Genomic DNA, 26,585 nt, shown 5'->3' with positions numbered 1-26,585 from the left:
TCAGCCTGTAAAGATTTCAGATGAGCTGCTGCATGCAGAACCCACGTATGGATGTAATGTACTGAAACTCTGACAGTTATCATGGATACGATGTGGACGTTTTATTCATCAGTCATCCTATTGTCTGTCATACAGGTAGTTATACTTTTTTATTCAGTTTCTTTTCAGCTTTATTTTTATTGTGTTATCATTTTGTAATAATTCTCTCATTAAATCACTTTTACACTTTTTTTTAGATGCAACATGTTATGGCTACAGGTGAGTGTGCTCTAATCTAATACAATAAGTGACTTCAATGACTTGTAGTTGTTGTTTTTTTGTTTGTTTGTTTTGTTTTGTTTTGTTTCCATCATCAATGAGACAAGTTAGATGGATGATAATGTTTTCCATTCATACATTGGCACAGTGAATTTCTATCTACATGATAACTGTATATTTCATCATAACATATTTATGGCTCATAATACAGTATAACATCCGATTGCCTGAACTGTGGCCTCAAAACATGTAGAAATTGTAAGAAATCTGACCAAAACTTACTTCCTCAATGATATGGGCTCCGTCATTGGAAAACTACAGACATAAACCATATTGAAAAACTAAAGAAAATACCAGAGTAAGTATAGAAATTGACAAAAATCATGTAAATGTTGCTGCTGGTGGTTCAATGTTCTGGTAGTTTATAAATGCCAGTTAAGAAGAAGCCCTCCAGCTGACCAGTGAGTCAGTATGTGGATGTGATTCGAGTGGTTCACCTCCAACATTTTCACCACACAGACACACTGCAGCTGACTGGAAGACCTGGAATTCATTAGACTGACTATAGATATGATTGATTAAATGATAATAACTGCTGAGGAGGTTTCCATCACCAGAGGGGCCACTATAGATTAAAAACATCCCAGACAAGAAATCAATGCAACCATTAAATATGTTTCTTGGTGCTGAAACTTCTTTAACATTTTTATTTTTATTTTTTCTGTCTTTCTACAAAAAAATCTGCTCTTGATGTTACTTAAGTTCATCTATGGAAATTGATTTATTTCTCAAATCTGAGTGTGGGATGGGATGTTTTGCAAGCATGTAAATTATATTTTGCAGAAAAATTAGTTTGTTAATTTGGATAACATAAAAATCAATTCAATAATAATAATTATATTACATAGAATAATAATTATGCTTAAAATTTAGCTACAAACAGTTGTATTTGTACATTTGTGGCATTTATCACTAAAACAAAATCACTATAATATTAAGTTTAAAGCATGTAGAAAAATCTCCAAATTAACTTAATTTTATCTCTTTTGATTAAAAAGTATAACAATAAGATTTCAAAATACATAATATTGGTGGCATTAAGTAGTAAGTTTATATTGGTGTCCTTTTGCTTTTATAACAATATCTTCAGTATTTTTATTGTCTCAGAGTATTTTATAGTAGATTACAACCTGTTGCTCTTTTCCTTATTGTATAAAAACATATCAAATCATACATTTTCTCTTTTTTCAGGATGTAATATTGTTTCAGTGACGTCTCCTTCAGCATCAACACTGAATGTGATTTGGAGCAGCTACACTGGAGCTTCAGTTTATTTGCTGGACTTGAGAGTTGTGAACTCTACCAGTATCGCCCCAGTGGTGGTGATGCAGTCTGCCCCCAGCACACAGAGGCTGATTCAGGGATTAAGACCAGGACATGTTTATCAAGTCACACTGAAGGTCTTTGAGTTTTACACTGTTGTGTGCACAGACACTGAAAACACCATGACAGGTACAGACAATTTAATAAAGAAGTCAACAGCTAAATAAATAAGAAGAATCCCATTGATGATATTAAATGCCTTATCTTACATTCCCACAGTGCCCGCCACATCTCAGATCACCTTTTCCAAAGCTGTTTCAAGTACGTCTATACGGTTTGAGTGGTCCAGCGTGATTGGGGCGGACAGCTACAACTTGTTTGTGGAGGAGTTGTTTAGTTTTCCCGCAAAGAAATACAACTGGACCTTCACAACGCTGGGTGGACAGGTGGACGGCCTGACTCCCTCTACAACTTACAACTGTTACGTTTACTCCTCCAACAATGCTGGACGAGGTTCCAGAAGTAATATAAAGACAATCATGACATGTAAGTCCACATAAGATGCTGGTTTCACTGGATTTTATTCAGAGGGGATCATTTATTTTATACAGAATTAGAAGCTTGGTACTCAGAAAGCTATTTAGCTGTAAGTATGTGCGAGCAGATCTATGCTAAAAAAGTGATTTGTAATTTATACATTATATCAACACTTGTATTTTTATCCTAAAAGTGGTGCAGCCACCAACTGGTGTGAGTCTTGTACCAACGGGAAAGAGCACAGCGCGAGTAACATGGAACCCTGTGAGCAAAGTCCTGCTTTATCAAGTGAGTGTGAAAGACAACGACAACCTCAGCAACCCCCCAGTCATCAGAAACACTTCAACTACATCGATGGATATCAGTAATCTGGAGCCCTGCTCCACATACACAGTGGGAGTATCATCAGTCAACATCTTCTTGGTGCCTGGGGAGCCTTCTAATGTTACACACACTACCTCTAGTGAGTATTTGAGCAACAGAATCGATTTGTCTGATTAAATATATTCAAACTTAAACATTTATGTTCTGTTGATGTTGATGTTTGGGGTCCCACTGTTGTATGTGTCAAAATAATCATCGTAACTGCAAAATCAACCAATATGTAGAAAAGTATAGAAGTGGAAACCCTTCCCTTCACCACAAACTGATTTGATGAAGAAATACAGAAATTCCCATAATGCATTGGTATTGCACCAAATATTTCCTGATTTATACATATTATGGGCTGTGCATGAACACATATATTTGCAAAACTCATTCATGTATGAGTATGTGATCCTACATGACTTTACTTAAATCTGGGGTCAAATAGAAGCCAGAGAGGTCAAATTTCTTATGAACAAACTGTTATAAAACTCCAACAACAGAAATCAAAATAGACTTATTTGGGAGTTGGGAGGACAATACTGTGTAAAAAAAGTACTTTCAACAGTGATCACACATATACAGCATTTGTATATCCACTGTATTTTACCATATTTAACAGCTGGAGTCCCAAAACAGAAGTAGCAGACATCTGAAACATTTCATCAGTTCAAAACCAGGTTTAGAAGCAATTCTCAAAATCTGGGTAAAAAAGCAAATAATGTGTCATCTGTTTACATTTTTCTAACTCCTTCAGCCATAAACCCGGTGACGACCATCTCCGTGGACTACAGCTGCTCCAGCGGCATGGTGACAGTTACATGGGATTTGGTGTTTGGGGCCAACTTGTACAGGGCCACGGCTGTCGACGGCACAGGCGCAGCGCTTAACTGTACATCAGCCTCCACCAGCTGCCAGATCACCAGGCTCAATTGTGGTGAGAAGTACCGGGTCCATGTCACGGCCATCTCTGATGACTGCGAGAGCACCTCCAATGCCTCCAGCTTGTTCGAGACAGGTGAGTGGAGCACCTGCTCGTGTGGAAAACTACAAACCTGCCTTTTATTTGTCTGCCATTACCTTTTTAAAGCCCTCCACCTTTCCCTGTGCCTCATCACATGCCTTTATGTTTCCCATACGCTAAACACCTTCTCATTTTACCTCAGGTGCCTCTCACTGTAACACACACAAACTCTTCTAGACATACTTTATCACAAACCTTTCCCATAAGTCTGTCCTGTGGGAAGCTGTGTAGGTTCCTCCTATTGTGTCCTGTGCTCTTTTCTCATGCTGGGAGGTGAAACACACCCTCCCATTAGTCACCAAGAACAGCCATCCAACACCAGCTAATCTTTACAGTCTATTGAAGTCAGGGGGTTATCTCAAAGGTCAGCTATAATATCAGTCTGGAAAGTGAAAAGATGAAGGAGACACACACAAAGTCCGTCCAGGTAAATGATCTAGAGTCTAGCACACATGCCTGTTCATTCCTATGAATGCAAACAAAGAGGCAAATGACAAAGAGATCAAATGTGGACTTTCAAACACTAGACTTTTAAGCTAATACTATGCAATGTATGATTCAGTGGTTAATATGGCTTTTTTCTATCTATCAATATCTATCTTTTTTCTCCTCATTCACCAACATTTGCTTAAATTTCCTCGTTATTTATTGTGATGTAATTCTCTAATTCATTGTCTCATTTCTTCAGTCCCCTGTGCTCCCGCCAATCCTCAGACCATTCACGATTGCTCCAGCAATGTGATCGTCTTTAGCTGGCAGCCCACCAACAATACCTTCTACTACGTGGCCACAGCTGTGGATGACACTGGCAAAGTGACTGAGTGCAGGACGCCAGACAACATGTGTTTCTTCACTAATACGGGCTGCGGTCAGTTCTACAAGTACTCTGTGTACGCCGTCAGCTCTGAATGTAACAGTGAAGTCACCCAACCTGAGTTCGTCCGGACCTGTGAGTAGGATTTAGTTTGGTTGGATGTATTAGTCATTATTAGGTTGTCTATAATTAGGTTGCTATAATTATGAACTCCAAACAGATTCCTCGTTTCAAGAAAATCAGTTTTAGTTTAAATTTAAATGTAATTATATATACTAATGTGGCATCTATCCAGTTTCTACTTGTGGGAAGAATATGAGAGCATCTTTCTGCCTGATTCTTTTCTTGATTTGTTGTCTTTTTTTCTCCTCTTTCCTCCAGCTCCTTGTCTACCGACAAACATAAAGACAGCAGCGGAGTGTCACTCCGACATGTTGATCACAACCTGGGACTCTGCTGCTGGAGCACTTTCTTACACTGTTGAAGCACAGGGGAACACTGGAGAAACCTACAACTGCACATCTTCCTCCAACAGCTGCGCAGTGACCGGTGTGCCATGTGGAGAACACCTCAGTGTGTGGATTGTCGCCTCCAATGACAACTGCTCCACCGACAAGGTGCTGGGAGAGGTGGCTCAGACTGGTAAGTGGTAGAAGTTCTGTGAGATACTGTATGGTATCATGTTTAGTTGCTGAGATATGAGGCATATGATAATGCTGCTCTGGGTAGCAGGGTATACTCTGTTATGAGTTGTTTAATGAGAAACAAACCTTTCTCCCTCTCTCCAGTTCCCTGCACCCCCACCAATGTGTCAGCATCAGTCGACTGTAGCCAGGATTCTGCCAGAGTTAACTGGACGACGAGCATCGGTGCTATATTTTACATCGCAGTTGCGCAGGATGCCGCTGGAGATTCATACAGCTGCAGTTCAATGGGCACCAACTGCTTGATGGAAGACCTGAAATGTGGACAGAACTACACTGCCAACGTAATCGCCACTAATCTCAAGTGCAACAGCACTGACAGCATGGAGGTCACCTTCATGACAGGTATGTCAGAGGGTTGGATTACATAAAAATTGGATGTGTCATCAGGAAAAAAGCACTGATTATTCATTTCTTTATAGTCTTCATAAAAATGCACTTTCCTATAACTTTGCCAAAGATTTACTGTACAATACTTTCCAACCAATTCCTCTCCCTCTTCTCCAGCGCCTTGTCCTCCGACCCACATCGAGGCGTTCAGAGACTGTGACGCCAACCATGCTCTGATAGTCTGGCAGAACCACCAGCCCACAGGCCTCTACACAGCAACCATAGAGGATCAGAGCGGAGTTCAACTCACCTGCACCAGTAACACTGTCAACAACTGTAAAATCACCTCTCTGCCCTGTGGAAGGAGATACAGCGTCACTGTCACCTACAATGATGGAAACTGCCCATCCACCTCAACACCTATCAGCATGGACTCAGGTACTGCACCTGTGTTGGGTCTGTATCTAAAAAGCCATATTAATCAGGATGTTAACCAGCAGTTCTTACCAATAATAAGAAAAACAGTCCAGAAAATTGGTTCAGACCTCGCAGCGAAAAGACAGTTGGAGAAAATCCAAACAAGAACCCAAAGAAACAAATACTTAAATTGAAACATCCTGAAAGCAAATATATGAATCAACTAAACTGGATCCAACATTTAGATCATCAAAAGCAGATATCAAGCTAAACTCCCTCACACAGGGGTTAACTGTAACTGAAAATGATCATGAAAATTATGAATGACTTATTATGTCTATGTTTTATCTCCTCTTCTTTTAGTGCCATGTGGTCCGGAGGATGTCCAGACCAGTGTGGCCTGTGTTACTGGTGAGCTGACGGTCACCTGGAACATCTCTGTCCCTGCGGAGAACTACACCACCATCATCTCCGGAGGGATGGGTCAGCCCCTTCACTGTAACTCTACAGAGACCCAATGCACCACGGCAGGGTTGACATGTGGAAGCTCCTACACGGTGACAGTGTTCTCTGTCACCGGGACATGTTTCAGTCTGCCGAGTTCAGAGGTCACAGTGCAAACATGTGAGAGATGCCGATTTGTCATCATTAAGGATGTAGATACAGCAGCGGGAATTTCTTGAACTCAGTCTCAAACTTCTCCTTTTGTCTTTATTCCCCTTCAGTGCCATGTCCTCCCACCAACGTCACAGCTGTGCACACATGTCATCCAGATCCTGTTCCTGTGTCATGGGTGGCTAGCGACAGTGCTAAATACTACAGTGCGGTTGCTGTGAGCAGCTCAGGTCACAAATCTGAGTGCATGACCAATAAAACATCCTGCAGCTTCTCTGGACTCTTGTGTGGGGAGGTTTACACCATCGGTGTTGCAGGAGCAGATGACAACTGCACAGGCCAACAGGGCGACACTGTGTCTCTGTACACAGGTAACACAACAATCAATAATTAGTGGCTCAATTATAACTCGCATGGAAGTGGTTTTATTTCTGTTAAATTGTCATTACAGTCTCAGTCATAAAGACCTCATCAACCATGATTGATGATTTATTTGTTTCTTCCTCCAGAGCCATGTGTTCCCTCTAATGTGTCCAGCCAGCTGAGCTGCGTCGCTGGCACTGCTCAGCTATCCTGGGCCCCGAGTCCAAATGCTGTGAGCTATGCTGTGAAAGCCACCAGCTCTGGACAGACCCTTACCTGCAACAGCCCCAGTCCCAACTGCACACTGAGTGACCTGGTCTGTGACAGCATGTATGACATTGTTGTGACAGCCACTGACGGCACCTGTGTCAGCAGCTACAGCACCCCCTTCAGACAAGACCCAGGTATTGAGAGAGAGGGCCACTCACATGTGAACGTCAACATGACGTCTCTTTCAAATTTAATGTGAAAGGTAGAAGTGATCAGTGCACGCCAAGATTTTCCTCATATGTGCTGATTAAAAGTGACACCCAGCATAATTTTTCACTGTTTGCTTGTGAAAAATCCCATGTGTGATACAAATATTCATACTTTGGAATCTCACATGGGGAGTTTTGTAAATTTGATGTATTTGTTTTCATGATCAGCTGAAATACATTTAACCTGTTTGGAAAAGAAATGATCTTAATGCTGATGTTGATATTGTGTTGAAATTTTAAGTTGTCAACAGCATCAGTGAGTTTGATTAGTTGTTCTGCTAGATGTTAAAAGCTAGAGCTGCAATGATTCATTCATTTGATAAAAAAAAAACAAGGAATCAGCAACTATTTTAATAATCAATTAATCATTTCAGTCATTTTTCAAGCAAAAATGCTAAAAGTTCTTTGGTTCCAGCTTCTCAAATGTGATGATTCTCTGTTTTTCTTTGTCATATGTGACTGTTAGACAGACAAAACATGCAAATTGAAGACATCACATGGGCTCAAAAACATTTTTCCCCTATTTCTTAACATTTCATTGACTAAACGATTAATTGATCGATTGAAAAAAAAATTGGCAGATTAATCGACAATGACAATAATCGTTTTTTTGTAACATAAAATGAGAAATCTTGGTGGTTATGCAAGGAGTTTTTGTCACTCATCACTCTGTCTTTAAATGTATCTGCCACAACCTGCATATAAAAATACAGATTATGTAACTGTAACAAAATACATTAAAGAAATAGTTTGACATTTTGGGAAATACGCTTATCTGATGAATTAAGAATGTGTGGATTTTGCTTATATCCACTTGCCTGCCAGTTTTTGACTCTGTCTCACTATTTTCTGTCTCTGTTAGTGCCGTGTGCTCCAGTGAATGTGAACACCAACTTGCTCTGTGGCACCAATGAATTAATGGTCAGCTGGAGTCTTGCCTCTGTGCCCTTCAACTACAGTGTCACTGCTGTGCCACTGACTGCAGATGTAAATTCAGTCACCTGCCACACTGACAGCGCTAACTGTACTCTGAGTGGCCTTCAGTGTGGACAGACTTATAATGTGTCTGTAAAAGCTTCCTCCGGCAACTGCAGTGGGGCGTACAGCATCCCGCAGACAGTTCAGACAGGTAATATACTAAATGTTGGTGATGAAAGGATAATAATGTCCATGAATATATTTTCAAACTTTGACAACAACTTTTTCACACACTGTGACGTCCTCCTCCAGCACCCTGCTCCCCTCAGAGCTTAACAGCAGTGACAAACTGTGGCACAAACTCCATTCTGGCCTCCTGGAACGCCTCTCTTGGAGCTACCTCATACAGAGTGACTGTTACAGGCCTTGACAGCTTCTCTGAAACCTGCTCCTCATCAAACCTCACATGTCCTTTCAGTGGCCTACAGTGTGCCAGTCAGTACACCGTCACAGTAACTTCCCAGAACAGCCAGTGCACCAGCTCTCCGAGTCAAATGGTCATGACTACAGGTAGTTTTCACATTTTTTTGTAGATTTTATGTAAGTGTGTTCTTGCATTAAAACACATAATGTGACACATATCTTCCATTGACCTCTTCCTCCAGGACCCTGTGACCCCGTCAATGTGACCAGTGTGCTCCAGTGTGGCACAGACACAGCTACAGTGTCCTGGGATGCTGCTGCCGGGGCCATCGCCTACACTGTTCTTGCTCAAGAGCACAACTCTCAGCATCACTCTTCCTGCAGAAGCAAAACAACTTCCTGTCAGCTGAACTACCTGCACTGTGGAAAAGCATACAACCTGACTGTGCTGGCTGAGGATGCCACCTGTAACAGCACTAGAGGCACCAGGGCAGTCCTGATGACAGGTAGGAGGGAGGGAAGCTAGGAAGAATGAAGCTCAACTTTTGTGGACATTTTAATGTCTTTAGAAACAACTAACACTTACTCACCCTTTCTTCCTTCCCTCTCAGCTCCTTGCTCTCCTTCTATCCAGAGCAGCACCCTGATCTGCGGCACCAACTCCTCCTCTCTCTCATGGATGCCAGTGGCCGATGCCACAGGTTACATAGTTAATGCTACAGCTACAAGTGCTCACACAGTTTCGTGCAGCGCGTCTACTTCTATGTGTACGCTAACAGATCTTCTGTGTGGTGAGACCTACACAGCCACAATCACTGCACGGGGAAGCCAGTGTGATAGTGCACCTGGATCCAGCACTAACATCACCACAGGTGAGTGTATGCATGGGTACCTGTGTTTGTAGAGGTGTGTGTGAGAAATCAATAAGTGTACGTATGTAAAGGAATCTTTTCTTACTTCCGCCACTTACTGATCCCACATCTGTACCTGTTTTCTTTACAGCCCCCTGTTCTCCAGCTATCATATCTAAGCAGTACACCTGTGGCACCAACACAGCCTTGTTTAGCTGGACTGATCCTGTGGGACGCCTTGGCTTCTTGGCTCAGGTGGCTGGAGAGGGGTATTTGGATAGCTGCCAGACTACAAATACCAGTTGTGCGTTCCACAATCTGCCTTGTGGCTTGGATTTCAATGTTACAGTCCAGGCTCAGGGAGCACAGTGCAACAGCACCCAAAGTGTCAGCGAATCCCTTGAATCAGGTAGTCTTTCCACTGATATGATGGTTATAAATTAGTGTGGGAGAATGAGAGCCAGGTCACTATGACCTGGACCGATGCCGAACATGTCAGCCCACCAAACAAACACAAAACATCTGGAATATTGGGAAAGGGGTGAAGTACACCCCCCCCACACACACACACACATAGTGCAGAGATGCCCACTCACATTTGATCAAAGTCCAAAATAAGTGAAATTAAGAAATGTCCCCCCCTTCTTTAGGATTTGGGATAGCCAAAGAGTCTGGTAAACAGGATGAAACCTATCCACCCAACACACACACACACAGCCTGTTTTCAGTATAAAAAGGCATGTCACGTTCGGTAACGTTGCAAGATATCTCTGACCACGTTGTTAGTAGGGCCGCTGTGAATAAAGAGATTCCCCATCTGACACCTGTGTCTCAACCAACTGATTCCTCTTTGATCCACCTCTTTCTGCCACAACATTAGTCAAAAATCCTCCAAAAATGATGAACTGATAGTTACAGAGGTGTGGAAAACAGGCGGAATTAAAGAAATTGTTCAATATTTTGGGAAATATGAGAAATATATTTCTTGCCAAGAGTTAGATAAGAAGATTGATACCATTATCACATATGACTAAGGCTACAGCCACCGGCCGGTTAGCTTAGCTTAGCATAAAGACTGGAAACAGAGCTAACTTGGCTCTGTCCAAAGGCAACAAACTCTGCCTACCAGCACATCTAAACTGAGTAATGAACTAATTGTCTTGTTTGTTTAATCTCTATAAAATGGCTAAGATATAGAAATACTGTTTTTATATACATATTTTTAAAATTTTGGAACAATTAGACAAATAAGATATAATAGAATCTTATAGAGCTTTAGAGGTGCTGGTAGGCAGATTTTGTTACCTTTGGATAGAGCCAGGCTAGCTCTATCTATCCAGATTTGATTTTTTAGTTAACTGTACATATATATCCTCTTAATAGACACACACACATAGTTTATTTACACTCACATTTATCTACATTGGTATTCATATTTCTATTTATATTCTGCTTTTTTGAACACACATAGTCTTTATCATGTCTTATCATGTCAATATGCAAGCACATAGTACACTCCCACTACACAGCAATGTAAATTACTGTCCCTTTCTTACACTGTTATGTTTGTGTTTATGTCTGTTGTTTAATGTTCATGTTTATTGTTCTTTCTGTTGACATCTTGACCACATTGAATTCTTTATATTTGCTACTTGACAAATATATCTGATTCTGATTCTCCAGTCCCGTGTGCCCCGGAGAATGTCAGCGCCACTCTGGTGTGTTTCAGTCACTCAGCCCTGGTGTCATGGGCAGGAAGCCCCAGTGCTGTAGGATACAATGTGACAGCGACTGGCCAAGATGGACACATGCATCACTACCACACCAACACTACCAGCTGCCAAGTACCTGACATCCACTGCGGTGAAACCTACAGCATCGCTGTCACACCGTACTCTGAATCATGTGTTGGAACCCAAAGTGCAGCTTACAGCTTTAGAGCAGGTGCAGAAAGACATGAAGTTATATATCCACAACTCTACATTTGAGTTCAAAGAAAAAGATTGACAGTAAGACATTAAACCCTTTTCACTCCCTTTTCTCCAGGTCTTTGCCCTCCCAGTGACGTCATCGTGTCTCCAGCTTGCAAGGACAGCACTGTGTCTTGGTCCCATGTAACTGGGGCAGAGATGTACATAGCAACAGCAACTGCAGATGACGGACACAATCACACTTGCAGCTCTAACTATTCAAGCTCATGCAATTTCACTGACCTCCACTGTGGGGAAACCTACGCTGTCACTGTTGTAACTGTGGACAGGGGCTGCAGGAGCGAGCCAAGCTCAGCTGTGGAACTGAGAACAGGTGAGAGAAAACTGTAATGAGCAGCTTCTGACATGATATTTCTCTCTTAAGGAGGGTTTAATCAGAAGGAATGGCAAAAATATCAATACACAGATGTAGTTTTCAACTTCCCTCTGTATTATCCTAGCTCTGTGTCCGCCTACTAACTTGACGGGCCAGGTCAGCTGTGATACCAGTACACTTACCCTCACATGGGACCACAGTCCAGTGCCTGGGGCCACCTACACCTTGCACACTGAGAGGATAGGCAGTACACTCCCTCCTTCAGTGCACACCACCGCTAATACCTCACACACATTGACCAACCTGCTGTGTGGACAGAGATATGCTTTCCGCATCGCAGCACTGGATGGAACCTGCCGCAGCAGCTACAGCCCGCCCATAGAAATAAGCACAGGTAAGGCGTGTTTCTATGGCAACGGCTGCAAGAGATTGACCTGCTGGAGTAGAAATCAAAAGACAACCGCTTCAACATGCGTTAAGTGTCAGTTTTCTTCCTCCTTCAGCTCCTTGTCAGCCCACAAACTTCACTGCTCGTATGGACTGTGGGACAAACAAAGGCAATTTCTCCTGGGCTGAGAGCAGTGGAGCAGATTTCTACACTGTCGAGGTGACAGGAGAGCACGGCCACGTAGCATCCTGTTCCTCCAATGACACCTCCTGTGCTGTAAAACTTCACTGTGGCCGCTCATACTCAGCTACGCTGGTGGCCTCCACAGAGAGCTGCAACAGCACTAAACACACTGATATTCAGTTTGACTCTGGTAAGATATGAATCGAGTGAACAGTTTATTTACTCATTTCAGACTCCTCAAATATCCTCATAACTCCTCTATATGGCTATACTGGCAGCACATTAGCTCACCTGTAATCAAACTCTCCCCCATAGCTCCTTGTCTCCCAGACAATGTTGTAGCAGAGTTAAAGTGTAACACCAACGTGATGACTGTGAGTTGGACACAGACCCCAGGCTCAGACAACTACACTGCCTGGGCCATCAGCACTGACGGACACAGAGCCTCCTGTAACTCGACATCCAACTCCTGCTCCATCTATGATCTGCGATGCGGTCAGGTCTATGAGGTGGCCGTCACCTCCTCCTCCATTCACTGCAAAATCATTGCGGGCTCCGACTACAAGGTTCAGTCTGGTGAGTGCAGCTCTTTCATCTTTATAACTTCAATATAAAATAAATATAAAACAAAATGGTGTTTGCTGAAGGATAAATGACTCTAATGGAGCATTTCTGCTTCTTTCAACCGCCTGTAGCTCCCTGTAAACCTGAGAACACCACTGTTGAGCAGAACTGCAGCTCCAACATCATGACAGTAAAGTGGAGCCAGAGCAGCACGACTCAGAACTACACAGTTAAAGCCACATCTGCTTCAGGTGTTAACTCCACCTGTGACTCCACTGAGAGCAGCTGCTCCTTCCTGAACCTGAGCTGTGGTCAACTCTACTCTTTCACTGTGATGGGACACACCAATGTATGCATGAGCGAGATGAGCACCCCTATGGAGAAGCACACCGGTACAAAGAAATAAATTTACTTTGATGATTATTCCTTAAAAGAATAGTTTGATGTTTTGGTGAAGGTCACTTTTATTGTCTCCCTCAGGGGGAATTACTGCAACAACAACATAAGAACACATGTGCAGACATTGGCCTAAAAAAAGACCTAACCATTAACCCTAACCCTAAAAAATATACTTATTCATTTATTCTTACTTATTCACTGGGGAATATACTTACTCACTTTCTTGGTAAGACTTAGATGAGAAGATTGATACCACTGTTAGACATGAGAGTGTCTATATTCTCCTGTAATTCTCAGCAAGAAAGTGGAAAAGCACTTTATCCTAAATGTCTAACTTTCCTTTAAAGTATATTTAGTGTCTTCATCAGATATCAGACTTTCTGCCTCACTATAACTCTGACAACTCCTCTATTTTCACCTCTTTTCCTCACTTGTACCTCTCTTCCTGTCTAGCTCCATGTCCTCCCACCAATGTATCCACTGAAATGAACTGTACCACACGTAAAGCTCTGGTCAGCTGGAACACAGCTGCTGCAGCCACAGCCTACAGCGTCCAGGCAACCTCCATCAATGGATACAACTCCTCCTGCAGTGGGATGGGCACATCCTGTAACCTAAACAACCTGGTCTGTGGACAAGAATACTCTGTTGTTGTGGAGGCAATGAATACTGGCTGTCCTGGTCCTGCCAGTGCCCCAGCCAGGCTCACTACAGGTGAGTATGACTCAAACCTTGCACTATTGATACTTTTTAAAATACTTTTAAAATACAGCTTTCCCCTGTTTTCCCACTGAAATAGCTTTAGGATCTGTATCATCTTGTTCCAGCTCTTCAGTGAAGCTACAGAATACTATGTTGTTTACACTGAGTGACTTCAAATCCAACAGTCCAAACCCAATACAGTTTTTTTATGGATGCACCATTTCAGCAAATGGAAATATCTGAGATCACTTCTGCATAATTTTACACACATTTCCCCCAAATTTACACACATATGAAATATAAATGACATATTTGTTAGGTCCACTTAAATTTGAATTCCAGTTTTGTGGGTTTGAGCAATGTTTGGCTGCAAAGTATGACTGGTCTACTTGGCAGTTTTGGCTTAGGGAGTCACATTAACCCAGTTAACACCCAGTGATGGTAATTATCTACTTTGAAAAAATCTCTATAGTGTTGATAATTTCGTTAAGAATGAGGCAATGAAACTTTAATTTCCTCTTGTAGGACATCAGTACAGATTTAATAAAAAGAAAAGAAAATTATGCCAGTGACCAAATTTGTGCTTATGTAACCATAAAACAATAATGAAATGAATGTATCATATAAAATAACAATTTTATAGATGGAGAATAGCTCACTACATGTATATATTGTGTATGAGATCTGCTATAGTATCACTTATGTTGTCTGTGTCCATAGTGAATGATGATGACCACAGTCATTGAGGTATTTTGCTTGAACAAAACTAAAACTAAATTGACCTTTTTCTCCCTCCAGAGCCCTGTGTTCCCATGAATCTCTCTGTCCACTACAACGTGAGTGCTGCCCAGGTGCTGTGGGATGCAGCAAGCGGCGCCAGATCCTACTCTGTCCAGGCTGTGACTGAGCAAGGCTTGACAGTCACTTGTAACACCACAAACACCAGCTGCTTCCTGAATGGCCTGCAGTGTAGTCAGATCTACAACGTCACTGTGACAGCACACAACCTGGCCTGCGACAGTTTGATGTCTGAGACCAAACACCTCATGACAGGTTTGTTACCTAATCAGGAAGAGACATATGTGAAAATATTTACAGCTATGGCTTTTTTTTTCTCATAATACATGTGTGTGTTTTCCCCTCATTCAGAGCCCTGCCCACCCACCAACATTCAGGCCAACATGGTGTGTGAACAACTTACTGCGACCGCTTCCTGGGACCAGAGCGACCTCGCTGTGGGTTACGTCGCCTACTTTGATGACCAAAATGGCCACTTAACTTCCTGTGTTGGCACAGATGCAGATACCAGCTGTGTTGTCTCAGGACTGATATGTGGCACAGTGTACAACATGTGGGTCAAAGCTCTGGGACAGCGGTACAACAGCTCTGACAGCACAGTGACCTCTCTTACATCAGGTATAGACATACCTAATATATATAGACTTGCACATATTACATACATCTACTAATGCATACAGACACCAGTACAATCACCTAAGCAAGCACCAGCATCTTTAAAGGCAGTGATGTTTAATTTTCCAACTGTACTCCAGCTAGCCGATGATGACCCCTTAATTATTAAGTAATGATGCAGACTAAAGCCACTATGTGTAGGATTTGTTCCCATGCTAAATCCATAATATTATCCAAAAAATCACCGTGGCAGACTATTGAAATGCTTTGAAATAATTTGAAACATGCTACAATTACACAAAAATGTTTGGACCAGATAACCATCTTGTATATTCTGGGAGTTTTCCAATTCTAATGTGTGTGTTTTGTGTTTTTTTCCCACTGTCGTAAGTCACATTGTTCTTGCACACTGAGTCAGAGTTGGTTTGCATTCTTGGCACTATCACTTGTCCTATTAATTGAGAGAAGAACAAGTTGACATTAGTGTTGCATTTCTGCTGTTTACATCATGTTTCTCTTGTTTCAACTCATAATCCGGGGTTGCCAATTGCTCCTAGTGAAGGAATTTCAGTTTTTCTGGGTTTTATTCACACACATTGGGAAGTTTAATTGTGGTTGTGTAGGGATTGTATCAGACTAGATCAGATTTATCAATAACCAATGTACATTATTTATTGTTAGCCTCTGAAATTGATTTAAAAATGAATAAATACAGTATATTCCTGATCTACTTACAGTAGCTGGTGCAGCCTTATCCAGGTCCACACATACACTATGTTGAATTAATTTGTGCATGGATGTTCACCCTTGACCCTTGGTGTTTGGGAACAATATATAGTGAAGAGAATCTGAGCCCTTAAAGCTCCACTTAGTAGCGATATGGAAAATGGAGCTGAATGAAGACTGTGAGATGCAGTTGAAAGCTCTAAATCATTAGTAAGTGAATCTGTGGGCTTTGATTCTCTTCACCATAGATTGTTAGGTCAGTTTGTCTCTTTAGTATCTGATTGTCAGACTGGGTCATTATCAAAAGACACTCGCAGCTGTAAATGTTGAGTCATATTCTTTTTAACCCCGTAGGGCCTTGCCAGCCGAACGGCATCGAAGCTGTAATGGATTGTGGGACCCGCTCTTCTACCGTATCCTGGCAACCCAGTGTTGGAGCTGTGTTCTATGTTTCTGAGCTAACAGCTTTGTCGGGCCACACCGCCAGCTGCACTGCCAACTACACCAACTGTCAGCTGACGTCTCTGCAGTGCGGAGAGGAATACAACGTCACTGTAAAGGCTGTGGGAGAAACCTGCAACAGCACCGGCCAAATGGCAGGATACTTCACCACAGGTAAAGTATCTGTGTGTGTAAATTTTGTGTCTTAAATGTGGCTGACCAACCATTTGTAATTTCTTTCACACTGGATGTAACTACCCCTTTTGTTAACCTTTTCTCCCTCCAGAGCCCTGTGCTCCCATGAATCTCTCTGTCAACTACAATGTGGGCAGTGCTCAGGTGTTGTGGGGTGCAACAAAAGGTGCCAAATCCTACTCTGTACAGGCTGTGACTGACCAGGGTTTGACAGTCACCTGTAACACCACCAACAACACCCACTGCTCCCTGACTGGCTTGCAGTGTAGTCAGATCTACAACGTCACTGTGGCTGCATACAACCTGGCCTGCAACAACTCTGTGACCTCTGAAACTTACCACGTCATGACAGGTCAGTCACTTGATCAGAAAGGAATGTGTAATTAAACTATTTCACTTTATACTGATATAGGCCTGTATGGGTATACTTAAATGTGTATGCTTTCCCTTCATTCAGAACCCTGCCCACCCACCAACATTCAGGCCAATGTGGCGTGTGAACAACTTACATCGACTGTTTCTTGGGAGCAGAGCGACCTCGCTGTGGGTTACGTCGCCTACTTTGACAACCAAAATGGCCACTTAACTTCCTGTAGTGGCACAGACACAGAAACCAGCTGTGTTGTCTCAGGACTGATGTGTGGCACAGTGTACAACGTGTGGGTCAAAGCTCTGGGACAGCGGTACAACAGCTCTGACAGCACAGTGATCTCTCTTACATCAGGTACAGACATACTAAATATATATAGATTTGCACATATTAAATACACTTTTCTAAGTTTTACTTCTGCCTGTTCTTAAACATACTCATGCTCTTTCCCCAGCTCCGTGCCTGCCAACAGAGGTAGAGGTAGAGGTCAACTGTAACTCCGAGGGTGCTGCTGTGGTGTACTGGAACGCTACTTATGGTGCAGCAAACTTTTCCCTGACAGCCATTGTCAGTGGAAGTCTTCAGACCTTGTGTACAACTCAGCAGAACAGCTGTAATGTGACAGATTTAAATTGTGGGGAAACCTACAACCTCAGCCTCACCGCCAGCAACAAGCAGTGCAGCCTCACAGCACCGACGCATGCTAACCTCACCACACGTCAGTCGTCTGTCAAAATCCTCACACATCATGTTAGTTAGGGTTTTATTTCTTCAAGGTTTGACTGTTATTCTTCAACAAATCCTTTCCTCAGGTCCGTGTCCCCCTCAGCGTGTGGCTGTTGACCTGCAGTGCGGCTCCCGTACTGCTGTCCTGTCCTGGGAGGAGAGGTCTGATGTTGAACTCTACAAAGCAAGAGCTGTCAAGGCATCAGGAGGGGAGGTGCAGATGTGTAACTCTACAGGCTCTACCTGTCAGTTCCCTGGTCTCACCTGCGGAGAGATGTACAACTTTACTGTCGCAGCACACACTGAAGGCTGCTGTAGCAAGGCCAGTCACACAGTGTTCATCCAGACAGGTACCGCAGATGCTAAAAGGTTCCTTTTTGTATATGTCTTACTCAGGGGTAGAAAGTAACTAATTACATTTACACTTAGGTATAACTTTGTGACATTTCTCTTATACTGGTATTTTCCATATTTTCATTTAAGAAATATGTATCTTTTACTCCTCTAAATATATTTTGGCAGCTACAGAACAGAAATGATCAAATGATCAAAATAATTGCAGATTTTTTTTTTTATCAATCTACTAATTGTTTAATTAACTAATAAGTTCAGCTCTTGTAGAAATTCTACTGAAGTAAAGAGTCTGAGTGCTTCTACTGTATCGTACCACTTGCCCTATTCCTCTCTGACAATCATCTTTATGGTTTCTCTCTCCTTTTTCCTGTTTTTCTTTTCTTTTGCTCCTCTCAGAGCCTTGCCAGCCTGTCATTGTGTCTGCTCAGGCGTTCTGTCACAGCGAGGAGGTCCAAATCTCCTGGCACCGGGCAAGTGGTGTAGTGAATTACCTAATTACAGCCACAGGAAGCCTCGGATATGTTGAGAGCTACAATACGACCCAGATGCTTCTGTCAGCTGCTCTGCCGTGCGGACAGAACTACAGTGTGACTGTACAAGGACAAGGCAGCGAGTGTGACAGCATCCCCAGCAGCCCTGCCTTCCTCAAAACTAGTACGATCTCACATTTTACACCACAATCCACGCGAACATTAAAGAGTGTTGTTCTTCTCTGCATGTGTATCACATCCACTCTCCATCCTCAGCTCCATGTGTCCCCCGCGATGTGACCACCTACGTGCAGTGTGAGTTCAACATGGGATCTGTTAGCTGGGGGCCCAGTGATGGCGCTGAAACATATGTTGCCGTAGCTACTGGACTTGATGGACACACCCACCAGTGTCTCACTAACACCACCTCCTGCACCTGGGAGGACCTGCACTGCGGGGAGGAGTACACTGTTGTAGTGAGAGCAAAAGTTGACAACTGCACCAGTCTGCCCAGCAACAGCTCTGTCATCCATATGGGTAATTACATTTTGTCACGGAAAGTGCTGTAAGAATAAACTTATAAGTGCTTGGATTTCCAGAATCACTGAATTTATCTGTTGTGGATGAAGATTTCTGATACAGCATATCCATTATCTTTGTTTTTATTTCAGATCCCTGTGTGCCCCGGAATTTGGTTACCTCTGTGAACTGCGATATGAAATTCGTTTCCCTGAGCTGGGATGCCAGTAATGGGACAAACTTGTACATGGTCTCCGCTGAGGGAGGGTACGGATCAATTGGGCTCACCACTAATGTCACCACGGCGTACTTCTCTGAGTTCATCTGCGGACAAAACTACAGCCTCACAGTCACACCTCATAACCAGCACTGTCCAGGCCACCCCAGTGCACCTGCTTCCATACAGACATGTAGGTTACACACCTCTGACATGCACAGTATTCATATCAAAGAGTCAGATATGAGTTTGGCTCATATGTAGATGCAAACAGATGAAGAAATAACTGAAATATAACAGTAGATGTAAGCTGAAACTAAATTAACTTGTATGTCTTTTCCCTTTAGGGCCGTGCCCGCCTGCAGGAGTTTCTACCATGCAGGACTGCCTCTCCAGCATCGTCATGGTAACCTGGCAGCCCAGTAATGGGACAGACTACTACACGGCCACCATGCAGACTGACTCTGGCATCTCAAACGTGTGCATGTCCGACTCTGATAAATGCAGCGTTCCTGGTCTGAACTGTGGGCACAATTTCTCTGTGTCTGTCACAGCTTCTAACCAGCAGTGTAACGTCACCTCCAGTCTAACTACCAGTCTGCAGTCAGGTGAGGGATAAATGGTCGTCAGAAGGGAATATATATGCAGTGTGTCATTGTTAATGACATAACATAACAAAGTTTCATAAAACACAATCTATTCATAAATGTGCTAAAACATGTGGGCACTTCCTAAAACAGCAGATTAGTTACTAACTCAAGAACTACGTGATATAATTTTTCATTTCTCCTGTTTTTCATTCCTGTTCATATTATTCAGATGATTTCTTTCTGTTAAAAATGGCTGGAGGACACTGTATGAAAACCTCAAAAGAAATGGAACAGGGACGGCTTTTAAGAGCGAATAAAACAGCTTTTTTTTAAAAAAAAAAAAAAAAGAATGTCATACTTTCCAGGGGACCAATTATGTGAAAAGAAGTTTCTTTCAGACCCTTTATTATGACTTTTCAAGAAGATTTCTATACTCCATAACTTTTGGCAGAAACTTGACTGTTTATAGATGATAATGTTTCATTGAAACGTTCAGATTTATTATTTATATATCCCAAATATATATATTGCAGAGAATATCAATTATTGCCGTATTTAATACATAGAGTGTAAAATATTACTATATATTTTCAGTGTATTTACCATGGCCAAAAACAATTATTTATGTCCATTATATTTTTGTATTATATTATTGAACAATAATGATGATGTATTTGCTAAATACTGTATATTTTTCATGTATTCAAATCCACAGCAATTTGTAATATATTGCTCTATATTTTACAATATGTCAATATACATTAGTACAGTACAAGATAAATTCACAGATAATTTAACTTGAAGTAAGATGGCTGAGATTTAAAGTCACAAAATTGAATGTCTGACTTGTTTTTGGGATGAACTATTCCTTTACTACCCAGAAGATATTCTAAACTGTAATTTTCAGCAGCCCATAATCACTTGAACAATTGCTTTACTTGAATTCACCAACTCAATGATGTTTTTACTCATGTACTCATTCCTACCTTCTTGTTTATCTGCAGTGCCATGTGTTCCCACTAACGTCTCAGCGGTGATGGACTGTGCCAACAACACTGCTGTTGTGTCCTGGTCTGCCAGTCAGGGTGCTGTACAGTACTCAGTGACAGCCTACAGTAGTCATAGCAATGCCAGCTGCCAGACCTCTGACCTCACCTGTAATCTTGACAACCTCACATGTGGCAGCCGCTACACTGTTCAAGTAGTCGCGATGGATGACAACTGCTCAAGTATCCCCAGCCAGGCTCTGGTGTTCAGCTCAGGTAAGTTATACTCATATGATGGAAATACCAAACATTTCAACTTGAAATTTGAAGCTAAGTAATCAAATTACTTTCCCTACTCCCAGCCGCCTGCCCACCTCAGAACCTGAGTTCCCAGGTCAACTGCTTGTCAAATGATGTGACGATTTCTTGGGATGCCACCAGAGAAGCGGAGTACTTTTTGGTTTCAGTTACTCCAGAAAACGGAGGAAGCAGCGAGTCATGTAACACCACAAACACGGCATGCTCTGTCAGCAATCTGACCTGTGGGAATACATTCACTGTTGAAGTCACGTCTGTCAGAGGAGACTGCAGCAGCCAGCACAGCCAAACCCACAGCATCATGGCAGGTATGAAAACTGTAAAAAATCCATCCAACCATCCATCCATCCATCCATCCAGCCAGCCAGTCACCAACTTAATATTCATGTCTTCTTTCCAGCTCCCTGCCAGCCTCAGGGAATTAGAGGCAACCTTGACTGTGTGACCAACTCAGCCTGGATATCGTGGGATGCTGCCCCAGGGGCGGACAGCTACACTGTGTCAGCAGTAGGTGGAGAGGACTACACAGCCAACTGCACCACTTCCACAAACACTACCTGCGAGGTGGAAGACCTGGCATGCGGTGTACTCTATAACTTCAGTGTTGTTGCTAAAAACAGCGAGTGTGAGAGTCAGCCTAGTGCCACCATCGAATTGCAGACAGGTAACACATTTCTGTCTTTGTGAAAGAAATACTTCTCTGCTATTTTTCATTCAAAATAAATATTCCACTTTTGAGTAAAACATAAAAACCATACATGCTGCAGTGTCAAGTACTGAAATCTGTCTCTTCCTGCAGCCCCCTGCTCCCTCTCTGGTATCACAGCCTTCCCTCAGTGCCACAACTCCTCCATCCTCGTTGTCTGGGATCTCATGGAGGGCAGAGAGGGAAACACAGTGTACACTGCCACAGCTGAAGCTAGTGACCACACCTATCTGTCCTGCAATAACACTGGCACCAGCTGCTCCCTGCACGGAGCACGATGTGACCTCCATTACACCATCATTGTTGCTGCATCATCAGACCAGTGCAGCAGTTTGAGGAGTCCACCTTACAGAATTAGCATGGGTACATAGTTAATTTCATTTGTTTTGTGCAGAGCACTATAAAACATTTTTTAAAATATTGATTAAGAAGACTGTATAGAGTGGATTGGTTATTTTTACAACAGGGTGACTGAAAAAACAAGAGCGTAATCTATCAATACACAGTATGTGTTCATAAACATCTAACTTTTCATGGAATTCAGCAGCTGTAAAATTTCTACATACCTATAACATCTCACTTGTGTTAAATGGAGCCATGTTTGCAACCCCTTGCACAAGTTGTAAGCATTTCTACTAATAGAGATCCAAGAGTGATTTCTCCTTATCGGCTTGTTTCATATAATTAATAGTTAAGAGGCCAAAAGAGGAAAAAAAACCCCAACATTTCCCAAGAAAAATGCAAAGTTCAGAGAAAGTGCCAAAAAAAGAATGTAAATTCATGAAGCAGAAATTTGTTTTTTCCTCTTTTCTGTAGCATAAATCATCTCACAACTTCACAAATTTATCTTGATAAATCCTAATAATGTTAACCACTAGCATAAATGATAAAGTATTTTAAAATCTCATCAGAAAACCTTGGTAATTGATTCCAAGCTGACTAACGCTGACTTTTCTTGCTCTTTGCAGAGCCCTGTCCACCCAGAGATGTGATGGTCAACGCCTCCTGTGAGGACCACAGCACCCTAGTGTCCTGGACCAGCTCTCCAGTTGCTGAAACCTACCACGTTGTTGCTATGGGTGCAGATGGACACGTGCATACTTGTAACACCACCTCCAGTAACTGCAGCCTATCAGAACTCCATTGTGACCAGCAGTATACAGTATTTGTGACTGCGAGCCATGAGAACTGCTCCAGCAAGGCCAGTCAAAATGCAACACTCAACACAGGTATTTGTCCCTTATGTGCTTTATACACACAAGTGATTTAATGTCCAAGAGACACAGCATGACTAAAAAATACTGCATCCAGCACTTTGATGAGGAGTTATGAAGAGTTTTTCTTTCTGTCCAGGTCCCTGCCAGCCAGATGGTATCTCGGTTACGTTCCACTGTAACAATCAGTCTGCACTGCTCTCATGGATGCGCAGAGATAATGCTGTAGACTACTATGGCTGTGCTCAAGCAGAGAACGGAGACATGCTGTACTGTCACAGCACTAATCCCACCTGCATTATCGAGGGCCTTGATTGTGGAACGGTCTACAATTTCTCCGTCCAGGCCTCAGATGGGACATGCAACAGCTCCTTCAGTGACCCATTGCAGAGCGGAGCAGGTAGCCTATAGGTGACGCATGCAAAGATGGAAATTTGTGGCTTTGGCTTGTGTCTGAACTTCCCGTCTCTCCCTCAGCTCCTTGTCCTCCAGATGCCATACAGGTACAGCTGATGCCGATGCAGACGGAGATCCAGGTAATGCATTTCAGCTGGACGCAGATCACCTGCAGGGACACCGAGTACATACTGACGTTAACGGGAAGTCTTCTGGGAGACAGCCAGGCCCAGTTTGATCTCTCTTCCTACTGGACAAACAGGACGTACTTTGAGATTCCCCTCCCCTGCGGTTCGTCCTATGTTGCTACAGTGGAGAGCAGGAACGCTGCTGGCACCAGTGATCCATCAGTGCCTCTTAATAAAACAACAGGTAGATTACACTTTGGATTCAAGCTACTGTTCAAACATGGTTTTACATTTTACACTACTGTCACACAATTGTTAGGTTCTTTTAAAAATCCAGCATGAATTTCCACTGTTAAAAAATACAACGCATGCATCGTGACAGTTCAGGAATTTTATTCACAAGTATTTAAAACAGGGCGAAAAATGAGTTATGTTAAAAGAAGCTTGTGGAAACCAAGAATATTTAAAATGGAATAAAAAAAAAGTCCTTAAAATGTCTGTTCCAATGGTGAGGGCCAATAAATAGGTAGGGGAAGGGGGATACTCAAGTTCTCTGTGACACGAGGAGAAAGGAAGTCCTGCAGTGGTCGGCTCCTCTGCTCCAGCCACGCCGCTTCTTCCGGGACCTTGTATACGAAGCCGCTGTAGGAGGAGGAAAATAAATATCCTCAATCAAGTGACATATGATTACCACTAGCACACACACGCCCTCAGAGTAGCCCGTTTCACATTCTGTTACTTATCATAATAGTGCGCGTTGAACCAAGTCTCCGTCGTCGGCGCCTGGTTCGTCCCGCTGTGGTCTGTCTGCTTCCTCGTCCCAGCTGTACCTTTCATCCAGTGTATCCACGCTGCTTTGACGAGTAGTCTCGGTCCTCAGGTTCCCACGACCAACTGCAACCTATTTTCTGTGGAGCGAACCCTCTCACATCCGTCACTCCTCATGTCTCCAAGAGTGAAGGGGTGTATGTCATCCAATCACTCACCAGTGTTCTCACTTAGTCCATCACTTGATCAATCAGAGTTCAATTCACTCAATCCAAGTCAAAACACAATATCAGAAAATATAAAACCATATAAAAAAGCATGCAGGGCAACTCACTAAAACCAGATGCATATAATAAAAATAAGACATGCAAAATATAAGATCAAGTATGATTACAATTATGTCTCACTTTGACACTACTATATTTGTTTGTTGCTTATGTCATAAATATATAATGTCATAGAGAAATTTTAAGTTAGAGATGCTTTAAGTAATCACAACTCTAATTTCTCTTCATCCAGCTCCTTGTCCACCATCAGGTGTGGTGTACAGCGGTAACAGGTCCTTCGCCACAGTTTCGTGGAACGCTTCAGTGTTTGCCACCACCTACACTGTGTACGACAACCGGGTTTCGCCTGAGGCTCAGCTGTGCAGCACCGCAGGGCTGTCCTGCTCTCTGTCCAACATCACTACCACAAACCTGGTGATCACAGCCAGCAACGCAGCTGGAGAAAGTGAAGCAAAAAGTATCACAAATGGTAGGAATGCATGGAGATGATGCTGTGACCCTGTATGAATATCTAAATTAAAAGACATGTTTGTTTGTTTTTTTACAAAATAACTGATAAAGCTTTCTCTTTAGTGATTAGACAAGGACGAAGGAGAAGAGATCTCAGTGAAAAAATGCCAGATAATGGTGAGTTGTATAATATTGAAGCCTTCATATTTTATATCTGCACAAAGCTCTGAAGCACTTGTGGGTGATTTAAGCTGAGTAAAGTATTCATACATGAAATCATTAAACAAAAAAAGCAGCACTAATTGTTGCAGTGATTTTTGAAAAGTGAGAGTACTGAGGGCTTTTAATGACTCACTGTTTCACAGCTAATTGGAAGCGATGCTTTGTATTTGCTTTCATGCAATCTTCACATTCTTTCCTCATTATTTCATTTATTAGATGTTTTTCTCAATCTGTATGAGACATAAAAAAATCCTCCACGAACATTTTCACAACTGTGGCTTGTTTTTCTCCCAACAGGAGGCCTCTCAGCTCCCGTGCTGGACGTCACACAGGCGATGTCAACAGTTATTTTTGTTGAGTGGTCTCAAGTAGACACCGCATCCCATTACAGCCTGATTATCAGGCCGCAGGGAAGCTCCCATGAGCCACAGGAGCTAACGGTGTTTGGGGAAAGCATCATTCTCACTGACCTGAGCCCCAGCTCCACTTACTGTTTCTCTGTGTCGGCCAGGAATGCGACCACTAGAGGACCAGAGTCCGAGCCTGTGTGTGTGCAAACTGGACAGGGTCTCCCCCAGTAGAAAAACACTCATGTAGACTGAATGAGACGTCTACGCAAGACTCCCGACTAGAATGTGATGATCTTTCTGTCAACCTTTGCCAAATCTTTTCCTTATTACTCATAAAGCACAATAGTTTTAGATCTGATAGAGTATGAGGGTTTGTGTGGGTAGCTCTGACATTTGCATTTCTATTAGTTTATCCTAAACTGCAACTGCTGACTTAATCTAGCCACACATAACAATTAAAGGGTATTCGTGTACTTTACAAAACCCTAATGGGATTTAGAAGGTTGACAGGTCAGGCTGTGATTGTACCCTTGATTGAGATACATGTTTTGTCTATTGTTGGTTGAGGTGATATATTTTGTACCTAGGGCTTTGTTCCTCCTGCTTTTTATGTTTTATTCACTTTTGTAAATTATATATTAGTCATCCTAAAAAGGTAATATATCAGGAAGTGTTTTACATGTCCAGAGTATTTACTGTCATTTCTAAATGTATATTTAATAAGAAAAGTATTTTCAGACTACATTCTAATAAAAGTGTCAAAAATATTGTTTG

General features: G+C 42.4%; 1 protein-coding gene across 1 annotated transcript; it reads left to right on the top strand.

The window, feature by feature from the left end:
- The first annotated feature begins 1,643 nt into the window (after positions 1 to 1,643).
- On the top strand, positions 1,644 to 26,550 carry fndc7rs1 (fibronectin type III domain containing 7, related sequence 1). The gene is made up of 45 exons (XM_044367513.1): positions 1,644 to 1,770; positions 1,861 to 2,103; positions 2,312 to 2,581; positions 3,242 to 3,502; positions 4,197 to 4,457; positions 4,704 to 4,964; positions 5,111 to 5,371; positions 5,534 to 5,794; positions 6,137 to 6,397; positions 6,499 to 6,759; positions 6,898 to 7,155; positions 8,093 to 8,359; positions 8,461 to 8,718; positions 8,814 to 9,077; positions 9,183 to 9,272; positions 9,351 to 9,443; positions 9,589 to 9,831; positions 11,106 to 11,366; positions 11,469 to 11,726; positions 11,854 to 12,123; positions 12,233 to 12,490; positions 12,616 to 12,876; positions 12,996 to 13,256; positions 13,717 to 13,977; positions 14,764 to 15,018; positions 15,115 to 15,381; positions 16,459 to 16,719; positions 16,832 to 17,092; positions 17,198 to 17,464; positions 17,565 to 17,828; positions 17,923 to 18,186; positions 18,587 to 18,844; positions 18,937 to 19,197; positions 19,332 to 19,589; positions 19,744 to 20,004; positions 20,991 to 21,248; positions 21,335 to 21,598; positions 21,691 to 21,954; positions 22,090 to 22,359; positions 22,965 to 23,225; positions 23,350 to 23,610; positions 23,688 to 23,978; positions 25,022 to 25,258; positions 25,363 to 25,416; positions 25,759 to 26,550. The coding sequence occupies exons 1-45, from the start codon at positions 1,644 to 1,646 to the stop codon at positions 26,040 to 26,042; spliced, it is 11,091 nt and encodes a 3,696-aa protein (XP_044223448.1). The 3' UTR covers positions 26,043 to 26,550.
- Positions 26,551 to 26,585: the final 35 nt, after the last annotated feature.

The sequence above is a fragment of the Thunnus albacares genome, chromosome 12, assembly GCF_914725855.1.
Source record: "Thunnus albacares chromosome 12, fThuAlb1.1, whole genome shotgun sequence".
Lineage (NCBI taxonomy): Eukaryota > Metazoa > Chordata > Actinopteri > Scombriformes > Scombridae > Thunnus > Thunnus albacares.
This window is presented reverse-complemented; position numbering and strand designations above follow the sequence as displayed.

Coding starts and splice junctions, on each gene's coding strand:
- fndc7rs1 (XM_044367513.1), top strand. CDS start 1,644: ATGCAGTCTGCCCCCAGCACACAGAGGCTGATTCAGGGATTAAGACCA. Junction 8,719..8,813: donor TCAAATGGTCATGACTACAG/GTAGTTTTCACA, acceptor CTCTTCCTCCAG/GACCCTGTGACCCCGTCAAT. Junction 16,720..16,831: donor GGCAGGATACTTCACCACAG/GTAAAGTATCTG, acceptor TTCTCCCTCCAG/AGCCCTGTGCTCCCATGAAT.